At 32.0% G+C, this 12,057-nt stretch overlaps 1 protein-coding gene across 1 annotated transcript; it reads left to right on the top strand.

The window, feature by feature from the left end:
• Positions 1 to 7,163: 7,163 nt before the first annotated feature.
• LOC111716517 (uncharacterized) lies at positions 7,164 to 11,742 on the top strand. The gene is made up of 9 exons (XM_023491999.1): positions 7,164 to 7,232; positions 7,332 to 7,404; positions 8,027 to 8,074; positions 8,607 to 8,644; positions 10,127 to 10,195; positions 10,301 to 10,358; positions 10,554 to 10,672; positions 11,333 to 11,413; positions 11,493 to 11,742. Exons 2-9 carry the CDS (start codon positions 7,338 to 7,340, stop codon positions 11,706 to 11,708), a joined length of 696 nt encoding a protein of 231 aa, XP_023347767.1. The 5' UTR covers positions 7,164 to 7,232; positions 7,332 to 7,337; the 3' UTR covers positions 11,709 to 11,742.
• The last annotated feature ends 315 nt before the right edge of the window (positions 11,743 to 12,057 follow it).

The raw sequence follows: 12,057 nt of genomic DNA, 5'->3' as shown, positions 1-12,057 counted from the left end.
ATTTTTCTAGATTTTAGCTTTCCTTACGATAGTGTTCATCAAAAGTATTAAGGTTTGAAACGTTACGTTGCACATTATGAAATTTTTTGGCATATAGTAACGTTACGTAATGAATTTTCTGCACTTGAATATCTTATACAACGTTAAGCTTTAGTAAATGTTGTGGAAAAACAGTAAGATCCGTTACGCTTTTGCATTTCCCGTTTTAAAAAACTTTCCCAACGTTGCGTTAAAGCTTATGTAATGAAATCACAATTTTTTAACGTTCTACTTTCATGCAAGGTAAATATTTACAGAGACCTTACGTTACACTTTCACTTGGTTTAAGATCTAAAAGATGACAAACGTTTTGCTCTAATAAAACGTCATTGGGGCATAGTTCTGTACGTTACAATGCATTTCAGTGCAAAGAATATTTTTTGTTAACGTTACGATTTATCTTAACTTTTCCAATATAAACTCTTTTAATTACGTTTAGAAATTTTACTAAAATGCACCTTTTCTTGCGTTACGATTTATCGAAACGTTATTGTGAAAACTTTTTTGTTACACTTTTTTACAACTGACAATCAAAACAGTTTATTCGTTTCGTTTCTAAGAAAGATTTGAAAAAATGTTCTATACGTTGCGTTGTTCAAGCCTTAATGTTTCTAACGTTAGACTTTATTAAAATAACATTGTTTCTAAATGAAAGCATTGCAAGATTGTTTCCGTGATAATTACATTTTTTAACTGACCCTGTATGTTGCTGTTGTATTATTAACCTTTTTAGAGAATGTCTAGAAGAATATGCATTATGCAATATAAAGATGTTATTTTTAACGATTTTTAAAATTTAAAACACTCCTAAATTTCAAATTAATATACAAACAAAAAGATCTATTAATATCTATTTTAGAAAACATAATATTGCCCATAAACATCTGTTCATTCACTTGTAATTTATTTTATTTATTTGAACGCGACATAGTGGTCGGCGTTAATATAAATACAATGAAGACGACTGTTCTATTTAAGTTTAAATTTCTTCAAAGCTTTTTTCAAATTAAAGGTTCACAAATAAACGAAGAAAAGCTTAATAAAATTACAGCTTTCCTTTTTCATGTGTACGTATGTGTATACAAGCTGTTAAAAGTTTAAATAAAAAGTTTATATCTAAAGTCGTCTTCATTGTAATGAAACACTTTGTATAAAATGTTTACATGCACACATATCCTGAATTCATCCTTTTTTATTGTCTTAGTTATTTATTGCAATAATTTGCTCTGGATATTTTCAATGTAAGTTGTGTCGGTTAGAAAAAGTAAATCTTTTTGTTCCTATTACACAGCGTGAATTTACAAAAATACGAAGCAGCCTTTACATTTTTAAATTTATAGTGCAACAACTTAAAGGGAGTTACCGGCTATGTAAGGTAGTTGAATCCGAAAGAAGTTTTCCACAACACTGCATACTCAGTTCAACTACCTTACATAGCCGGCCACTCCCTTTAAACGTATATATGTGTATTTTTGAACTATCCAAATTATAGAGTTATTTTCAAAAGCTGCGTTTCAAAAATCAAATTTTGAGTCGTCATATCTCTGGGACTGTAAGCAAATCAAAATTTAAAAGATCTTTTATTACTTGCAGAATTAACAAAAAAAATTTCAGAATACAAAAATTTTGAAGAATTATTTTATTTTGTGGAAAAGCTGGATAATTTTGAATACGTGGGTGTATTATTGTAAATAATTAATGTAACCTGAAGTACGTTTATATATATTATATGTATTGTATTTATAACAAAATATATATATTTAAAACCCCGGTTTGATCAAACTTTTGTTAAAGCATTGGTTATTTTAACAAATTCTGATTTGATACTTTGCCACATAATCAAGTTTAATAATCCTTTTATCTTTGCAACCTGGTGGTGTGAGCCTTTGATATTTCAATCTTAGATGATTTAATCTAACAAAATTTTTAGTTTAAATATCTAAAAACTACGACATTGAGTTTCAAAGATATAGTGATTGGTAAATCAGAGATTGTAACAACTCCTTTCATCTGTTAAAAAAAGATTACTAATTATTATTCTTAATTATTACTGCAGTCAACAGATATGGTTACCGTAATGCAGCCAAGAGACATGGTTACCGTACTGCAGTCAACAGATATGGTTACCGTACTGCAGTCAACAGATATGGTTACCGTACTGCAGTCAACAAATATGGTTACCGTACTGCACTCAACAGATATGGTTACCGTACTGCAGTCAACAGACATGGTTACCGTACTGCAGTCAACAGATATGGTTTTACCGTACTGCAATTATCAGATATGGTTACCGTACTGTAGTCAACAGATATGGTTACCGTACTGCAGTCGTCAGATATGGTTACTGTACTCCAGTCAACAGACATAGTTACCGTACTGCAGTCAATATATATGGTTACCGTACTGCAGTCAACAGATATGGTTACCGTACTGCAGTCAACAGATATGGTTAGCGTACTGCAGTCAACAGATATGGTTACCGTACTGCAGTCAACAGATATGGTTACTGTACTGCACTCAACAGATATGGTTACCGTACTGCAGTCAACAGACATGGTTACTGTAATGCAGTCAACAGATATGGTTACCGTACTGCAGTCAACAGATATGGTTACCGTACTGCAGTCAAAAGATATGGTTACACTGCAGTCAACAGATATGGTTACCATACTGCAATCATCAGATATGGTTACCGTACTGCAGTCAACAGATATGGTTACTGTACTGCAGTCATCAGATATGGTTACCGTACTGCAGTCAACAGACATGGTTACCGTACTGGAGTCAACAGATATGGTTACCGAACTGCAGTAAAAACAGATATGGTTATCGTACTGCAGTCAACAGATATGGTTACCGTACTGTAGTCGACAGATATGGTTACCATACTGCAGTCAACAGATATGGTTACCATACTGCAGTCATCAGATATGGTTACCGTACTGCAGTCAACAGACATGGTTACCGTACTGCAGTCAACAGATATGGTTACCGTACAACAGTCAACAGACATGGTTACCGAACTGCAGTAAACAGATATGGTTACCGTACTGCAGTCAACAGATATGGTTACTGTACTGCAGTCAACAGATATGGTTACCGTACTTCAGTCAACAGATATGGTTACCGTACTTCAGTAAACAGATATGGTTAACGTACTGCAGTCAACAGATATGGTTACCGTACTGTAGTCAACAGATATGGTTACCGTACTGCAGTCAACAGATATGGTTACCGTACTGCAGTCAACAGATATGGTTACCGTACTGTGGTCAACAGATATGGTTATCGTACTGCAGTCAACAGATATGGTTACCGTACTGCAGTCAACAGATATGGTTACCGTACTGCAGTCAACAGATATGGTTACCGTACTGCACTCAACAGATATGGTTACCGTACTGCAGTCAACAGACATGGTTACTGTACTGCAGTAAACAGATATGGTTACCGTACTGCAGTAAACAGATATGGTTACTGTACTACAGTAAACAGTTATGGTTACCGTACTGCATTAAACAGATATGGTTACTGTACTGGAGTAAACAGATATGGTTACCGTACTGTAGTCAACTGATATGGTTACTGTACTGCAGTAAGCAGATATGGTTACCGTACTGCAGTAAACAAATATAAACTGAAACTACATAGTTGGAAATTTTTATAAACACAAATAATTTAATGCATTCCGAATTTTTGAAAATATTATTGCACGAACTCAATGATTCAAAAACTTCCTTAATATAAAATATGCACACCCGTATAAATATGATTACATGTTTATCTTTCTCTTTCTCTTGAATTTGAGTGCTCAGTCGACGTTCAAAATCATGAATTTAGGTGGTCATATTTTAAGAATTGATTTTATTAAGATTATTAAATATAGACGACGGAAATTGTAACAAAATTCTACAGTAAACTTACTAGACGTTCAGAACTTATATATTTCTCAAAAGTAAATCAATATTAAAATTATTATATTGAATATCTTATCAAATGTAGTATTTTCAATAAAAATTCCAGAAAATCTACAGAATATGTTTGTGAAGAATGAGAGATTACAGAAATTTGTAACTGAATAAAACTACTTATTTTCGTCGATAAAAGTTAATTTTTATCCACTCAGTTGCTAAACAACTAATTAGTTTACTGTAGAATTTTTTGTTACTTTTTTAGAAAAGACCGATTCTCAAATCTTACCCACCGAAATGTTTTAATAATGTATAATTATTGAGTTTGAGCGCAATGTCGACGTTCAAAATCATCCATCTGGGTGGCAGCGTTTTGAGAATAGATTTTTAAAAATTAAAAAATAACATTGACAAAAAATGTATCAAAATTCGATAGTAGACTAATTAGATGTTTAGGAACATATTTCTAATTAGAAAGTAAATAAATCAATGTTAGAATCAATTATTTCTTTTTCGTCATTATCTTGAATTTCTTATTCTTAACAAATTCTTCAAATGTCGTTTTTCAATAAAAATTCCAGCAAATCTACATAAAATGTTTGTGAACAATGAGCCATTACAGAAACTAATAACTGAATAAGATTACTTATTTTCGATGATAAGCTGATTCTTATTTTCTCAACCTGTTCCTAAATAACAAATTTGTTTACTGTAGAATTTTTGTTGCATTTTTTGTCGTCATTTGATAATTTAAAAAAATTGATTCTCAAAACGTTACCACACAAAATTGATGATTTTTAACATCTTCTTTGCGCTCTAACTCAGTAATTATACGTCGTAGACACATTTTATAGGTCTCAAATGATTCATTATTTTTTTTTCAACAATACTACATTTTCAGTTCAACCACCATACATTGCCGGTCACTCCCTTTAACAGAACCTTTGATTAATTCAACGTGTTCTAACCGAAGCTTTTAAATTGCGGGCTCTGTTCACGAATATGGAATAGATTGAAAAACTACAGATCTACTTTAAAACAACTTCTATTTGCAATTATAACCTATGTTCACTTAAAAAATATATTCAATAACAAAACACCAAAGAAAAAAGAAAAAAGAAAATGAATAATATGGACATTTTTTTTTCAATCTTGTCCCTCTACTTTGTATTTTTCCTTCGAAAGAATGCTGCGAATGTTTAACAAATTTTTTATTAGTTGTTTTTAAGTTTCGGAGCTTTTTTACAAATATTTCTACACCCTTAGCCGTAGGGATAAATCATTTTCAGTTTTCTGTAAAACAAACCGATTGTTTCGTTAATGACATAGATAAAACGAAACAAGAAACGATCATATTCAAAACGACCATTTTTGAAAAGGATCGTTTTTTTATATCAAAAAACGCAGAGGTCTTTTTTATATCAAAAAACGCAAACGTTTTTTTAGTTTTTGATTTTTTGATTTGCTTAAATTTTATTGAAAAATGCGCAATACTGGATAAAAAAAATCCGGGAAATTGATAAGCTTGAAGGAACATTTCATATTTTGGTTGAACAAAATGGACAGTCAGAATTGAAAGGTCAAATAGCCCTCTCACTCACTGTAGAGTAGAAAATCTGGATTTTCCTGGAATATGGAAAACTTCGGGATAAGCTTCAGGTTCGCCAAACCTTCAGGTTACAGCTATTGCTCAACCTGCTACTGATGAAGAGCTTGAAATGATTTTGGCAGAGTTTTCAGCAGAAATCAGAAAGTGTGTCAGCCCCATGAGATAACGCGCCGGTGACTGCATAAATCTCTAAATGTTTCGAGTCACAGCTAAACCAATTTAGAAAGGTTCATATGAATGGCAATTTTGCTTAAAATGTAAATTTCCCAATCTAGTTTAACTAATAATATATTTATTGCAAGATTATCAGAGCTGGGAACTTTAGAATGGATAAACTTTAATCCTGACTTCTTGATCCGAATATCCACTGTGGAAACTTTTCATTTTTGTCCTAATCAACTCCTTTTCTCCTTGGATATCCGTTAATTGTATTCTCCAATGAGAATATTTCTGTTTTCTCATTGGTTGCCCGCTTTTCTCTGATTGGCTGCTACAGTTTCTCAGATGATTAAATATTAATATGAATTTTATCGTTTTTCATACACTTTTAAGATAATCTTGCAAGGTTATGTTAATCTTGAGATTATCAAAAAGAGAGGATCAAGCATTAATCCCGATATCCATCATTCTAAAGTTTTCAGCTCAGGTCGTTTTAATTGAAATATAAGCAAATCCAAAATATCAGTTGTAGGGAAACACCGTGTTGGTTTTTTACAAAGAGAATAGAATATATATTAGAGGGGAATTTACTAGAAAAAAGTGTAAAACGGCCATTTTGTTGTACTGTTTCCATACTGCAGGTGAACTTCACATATTTATGCTATATAACCTTTTGGGCCCTGGAATATCATTTTATAGAAAATCTAAAATTAATGTTATAAGAAAACCAAATTATGAAATAGGCTGGTTTCATAATTGACCAATGATCATTTCACATAGACTCTATGCCTTTCACTTACAAACGATGATTTTCCGTTATAGCTATAAATCAAATGATGGTTTTTATTTACCTAATTCATTTTATAAAGTTTATTTAACAGCTTTAAAAAATTCGAAATTGAAATGAATAGTCTAGGGAACATACTGTATTAATATACTCTACTGCATATATTTTGTGAACATTTACATGATGTGTACACTTTGAACTCCCTTTCAGGCTGAAAGGGACTGAAAAAATGCATACCGAGAGATTCTTTAAATTCCTCTCTAATATATATTCTATTCTCTATGGTTTTTTTGACAATCGTTAAGACTGTTAACAACGACCCTTCATTTTTTTTCGATCGTTTTTAAAAACGATTGACAACCCTCCCTAGAGTTTATCATTGAATCCATCGGGGGTTTGATGTTCCATTGATTCGAATTTTTCTGCCAATACATAATACATGTTGTAGATCTTTTTTATTTCCATAAGCATACAAAATTATATTAATAATGCTTAATACTTTATAGTCATTAAATGAAATAAATTCTGTGATGAAACACCTTAGTTATTTATTAACAAATTTAGTATGTAACGGCAAGTCTTTAATCAGTGAAATTAAATTAAATGATAAAAATAAGAACAAAGCCACAATTTAATTTGTATTCAGTAACTAGCGAAATCAAAAGGTGAACTGTTTTCCATCTCCCATGCAATAGCTTTTAGCTACCCATTCGAAAGTTTCCCATTCGTAAGTTTCCCATGCTACTCGCTTCCCATAAAACACCTATTAAAATACATATATTTGGATATTTGACTAGAATGAACTTGATTTTTTATTTTATTTTAGAAAATCATGAGAATATTTTTACTCCTTCCCTTGATAAGTGTTGTCAACTCTAAAACGTTTTTGGTTGAAACGGGTAAGGTTTAAGGTTTAACTTTGTACTTTGAATTTCGAGGAATTGAAATAAACACTGCACCATGGTTTTTGAGATGAAAAAAAACATTTTCCTTGGCATATTTTATCGAGCAATTGCAAGCGAAAATATTAAAATATATTCAAGAATGCTAGATTCTTTTGTAGATTGTACTATAGATAGTATACTAGATTCTATTCTAGATTCTATTACAGATTCATTTCAAGATTATATTCTAGCTTCTATTCAAGATTCTATTTTAGATTCTATTCCAGATTGTATTCAAGATTTTATTCTAATAAGTTAAATGGAGATTTTTTTTACATTTTTAGTCGTCGTAATTTAATAATTTGAATAAATTGATTCTCAAGACGTTCCCATGGATGATTTTGATCATCGACTTTGCGCTCAACCTCAGTAATTATACATCATATAAACGTTTTACATGTCTCAAATGATTCCTTAAAAAATTCTCCACAATACTAGATTCTCAGTTCATCTACCATACATTGTCGGTCATTCCCTTTAACGGTTTAAAAATCAACGTTGTTTGTCAATTGAATTTTCTGTTCATTTTATAAAAAAAACAGAACGGTCAACTTGACTCTGAAATAAATAATTGTAGGTGAGAAACCAAATATTAACAATCCAGCTTATACTGCAGGTTCTAAAGGTAAAAAAAAAAGATTTTAAAGTTTTTTAATGAAATTTAAATTATAATATTTTTTTCTTCATCTTGTCCTAAATACGCCGTACATAAGTTGGATTTTGAAAAGAAGTTGAAGTGACTGACGTATGGCGGAAATTCAAGTAAACCCCAATTTAACGAGTACACTGTCCGTTATGCATCAGTGCCACCAAACTTTACAAAAAGGGTGACTACAGAAATACGCATAATTTAAAAGTTTAATAGTAGGAAATAAAAAAAAATAAAAATGTGCGTATAAATCCTAAAGTCTGAGTTTGTTCACATTACTCCTAGAAACTGCAGTTCACTTTATTATCATTTATTTTCGGGTGGTCATGGTTCATATACTTCTTGATAATGCAGAACAGTGAAAGCGAAAACCTATGACAACAACCAACTTATCTTTTTCATATATTATCTTTTTTGCAATTTTTATCTAAAGCAAATGTTTCTTCATTATTTCGTCGATTTTCCACATTTTATACAATTTTCTTCAGTTTAAAATTTAAATCTTTAGGTGTAGGAGATGATTATGCATTAGAGGACTTGTTTGAGGTAACTATTTTCTAGGGTAATGTATAGTCCTTTCTACAAACTTATGTTGTAGGGTAGTGTGTAGTCCTACATAAAACCTATTTTGTAGGGTAATATGTATATTTCCTTTCTATAAACCTATGTTGTAGTTAAGTGTGTAGTCCTATAAACCTATTTTGTACAGTAATATGTATATGTCCTTTCTATAAACCTATTCTGTAGGGTAGTGTGTAGTCCTACATACAAACCTATTTTGTAGGGTAATATGTATATTTCCTTTCTATAAACCTATGTTGTAGTTTAGTGTGTAGTCCTATAAACCTATTTTGTACAGTAATATGTATATGTCCTTTCTATAAACCTATTCTGTAGGGTAGTGTGTAGTCCTTTGTACAAACCTATTTTGTAGGGTAATATGTATATGTCCTTTCTATAAACTTATGTTGTTATAGGGTAGTGGGTACTATAACCTAGTACCTATATATTGTAAGGTAATATATAGTCCTTTCTATAAACTTATGTTGTAGGGTATTGTGTAGTTCTTTATACAAACCTTTGCTGTAGGGTGTATAGTCCTTTCTATAAACTTGTAGGGTAGTGGGTAGTCCTTTTTTATAAACCTATGCTGTAGTGTAGCGGGTAGCCCTTTATATAAATCTATGCTGTAGGGTAGTGGGTATTCCTTTATATAAACCTATGCTGTTGGGTAGTAGGAAGTCCTTTAAATAAACCTATGCCGTAGGGTAGTTGGTAGTCCTTTCTTATAAACCTATGCTTGGTTCAATGAAAGAGGAGTTTAACCCTTCGTGGGAATACAAGCAATGCACAACGATACCGGTTTTTTACTCAACCAGATGTGAGGACTGGACTGCCATGGAAGATACCTCTCGATAGAGCTTTCAGGGATCACAACTCCCCATTTGCATATGGGGTGCAGTTATGGGTAAATTCCTTAATTCCCCTAACTGGGAAACAGTATAATATGAAGGAACACAGGGAGAAATCCCCTATACCCTTCTTCCTACAAACCTCCTTATCTCTCTCCTACCTGCTCCACAACTCGATGTTAAAAGAACTATTTGGAAAGGCCTTAAAGTGTAAAAACAAGAAACAAGAAGCAAGAAGAAAAAAAAAATTGGACAGAAAAAAGTGGAAGGGAAATCTCTTGACAGTAGAGTTGGGTGCTTAAAGCAAGATAAACAAGAAAGAAGAAGAAAACTTTGAACAGGAAAAATTAGAAGGGGAATACACAGGATGGCAGACGTCCCATCCCCCCCTCTATGTCCTACTTGAGATAAAAAAAAATTCGTCTTCACTGTTCATCTTGCGGAGACATTATAGACACATCTTATACAGTCTTTTACCCTTTTCATAAAATAAACTCTAGCAGACATAATAATATTATGGCTTTTGAAATTAGGCATTACAATGCCAATTCATAACAAAGACGATATCCAATTCGTCACTGAATTCCCATGTTTTTTTGGGACACCCTGTATTTAGTTAATCAGTAAACCTGAAACTATTAGCGGGGCTGTTGACCTACTCAACACAGTACTAGAATCTGGAAAGGTAATTTTGATTAAAAACAACGCAAATATAAGTAATCATATCAACCCCCCCCCAAAAAAAAAAAAAAAAAAATTAAATTGTTAGAAAAATCGAAATTTTCTTTAGGCTGGAGATATTGCAAACCTTGCCACAGAAGCTCTAGGCGCTCTGATGAAACCTGAAGGTTAAAATCCATATCACATATCATCGATTTTGTTTTAATTAACTAAAACAAGCTAATCCAAATGACTGTGCTTTGAATCCATGTTATATTCCAATTGATAATTAGACCTTTTAAGAATTGAAGAAAATCCTAAATAGTACTACACGGGAACCAATTCACTGAAACAAATGATGGTACAAAACATAATCTTAACAGGTGGAGCTAAAGCAAACCCTGGAGATGTTGGAAACCCTGAAGAGGGTGAAGGTGAGGGTAACACCGAAGGTTCTGGCGGAACTAATGGAGATGATTATGCTCTGCAAGACGTTGTTGAGGTAAGATCTTAAAACATGGTTCTAGGGACAAAATTGAATTAGTTGCAAGAAGTTAGTTGAATTTGAAGATCTGAGTTTAATCCTTTTTATTTTGATTCGATTCAACATCAATAAATAGTTTTATCTTAGTCTACGTGGTTTAGCAACTGTAAAAGGCGAAAAATTAACAGATTTCTTTTGTAAGATGTTTTTTATTGTAGTTTTCTCATATTTTCTCTTTAGTTTTTCATTCTGCCTGCATGAAACGGATATTGAATATTAAAGGACAACCTTGTTCCTAAGTTACGCTGAAAGAAGACGACATTGTACTAAATCTTCTCTACATGATTTGGTTTTGGATGTTTTAGTGCATAATCAAGTAGATGAGTTTAATGATGAAAAGTAACAAAAAGACTGAATTAGAGTGTGGAAAATCTTTAATATTGAATATTTTATTTTTAAATTTATAATTGATTCCGCAGCAGGGTATATATTGTACCACCTTAAATCAATCCTTAAATCTGAATAAGACCACATTTTTATTTAAGTTTTTATTGTTAAAAAGCTTTTCTCGAATTACTAGTTTACAAGTAATCAAAATTGAAATCAAAAGTTGCCTTAATTGTATTGATATAATCGCCTGCCACTGTAGTGAAAATTGAATAAATAATTCTGTTTTAGTTGATGGCTAAACCAGAAACCATCACTGGAGCAATGGAAATGCTCCAGAACTATTTGAGCAAGGACCAAAAAGACAAAGATGTAAGTTTAATATTCTTAACTGAGAAGGATTTCCCCAATATTGTTTCTGGGTCAGCTCACACATCATATTTTTCTCTAGAAAGTTATGCCTGTACTTTCGGATTTTGCCCTGAAAGCTTTTGCTGCATTTTCTAAACCAGAAAAGGAAGGAGCAGCTAAAGGGGCAGCTAAAGGGACAGCTAAAGGAGGAGCTAAAGGGGGTGCTAAAGGGGGATCTAAAGGAGGAGCTAAAGGGGGTGCTAAAGGAGGGAAAAAGCGTAAAACTGTAAAAAAATCATATCCAGTGGTGAGATAAAAAAGGGAAAAAATGTAAAACTGGAAAAAAGGATAACAGTAAATTAAATGTAAATTATTTTTTTTGAAATAAAAGAATTAACTTTAAATAATTGCAAAATCATGTTCTTTGAAAATTAACCAAAATATAAAAGAAAATACAAATTTTTTACAGTTGTCGGCGTTTAAATCAATACAATATAGACTTTCTTCTATTTAAGTTTTGATTTCTAACAATCTTTTTACACAATTATAAGTTTACAAGTAAGCAAAGAGAAGCGTTTAATTGACACCTTCTCTTCGTTTCCATGTATGCGTATCCGGCCATGCTGTTGCAATTTTTAATCAGAATTAAAATTGAAAGTCGTCTT

The sequence above is a fragment of the Eurytemora carolleeae genome, unplaced genomic scaffold (genome assembly GCF_000591075.1).
Source record: "Eurytemora carolleeae unplaced genomic scaffold, Eaff_2.0 scaffold836, whole genome shotgun sequence".
Taxonomy (NCBI): domain Eukaryota; kingdom Metazoa; phylum Arthropoda; class Copepoda; order Calanoida; family Temoridae; genus Eurytemora; species Eurytemora carolleeae.
This window is presented reverse-complemented; position numbering and strand designations above follow the sequence as displayed.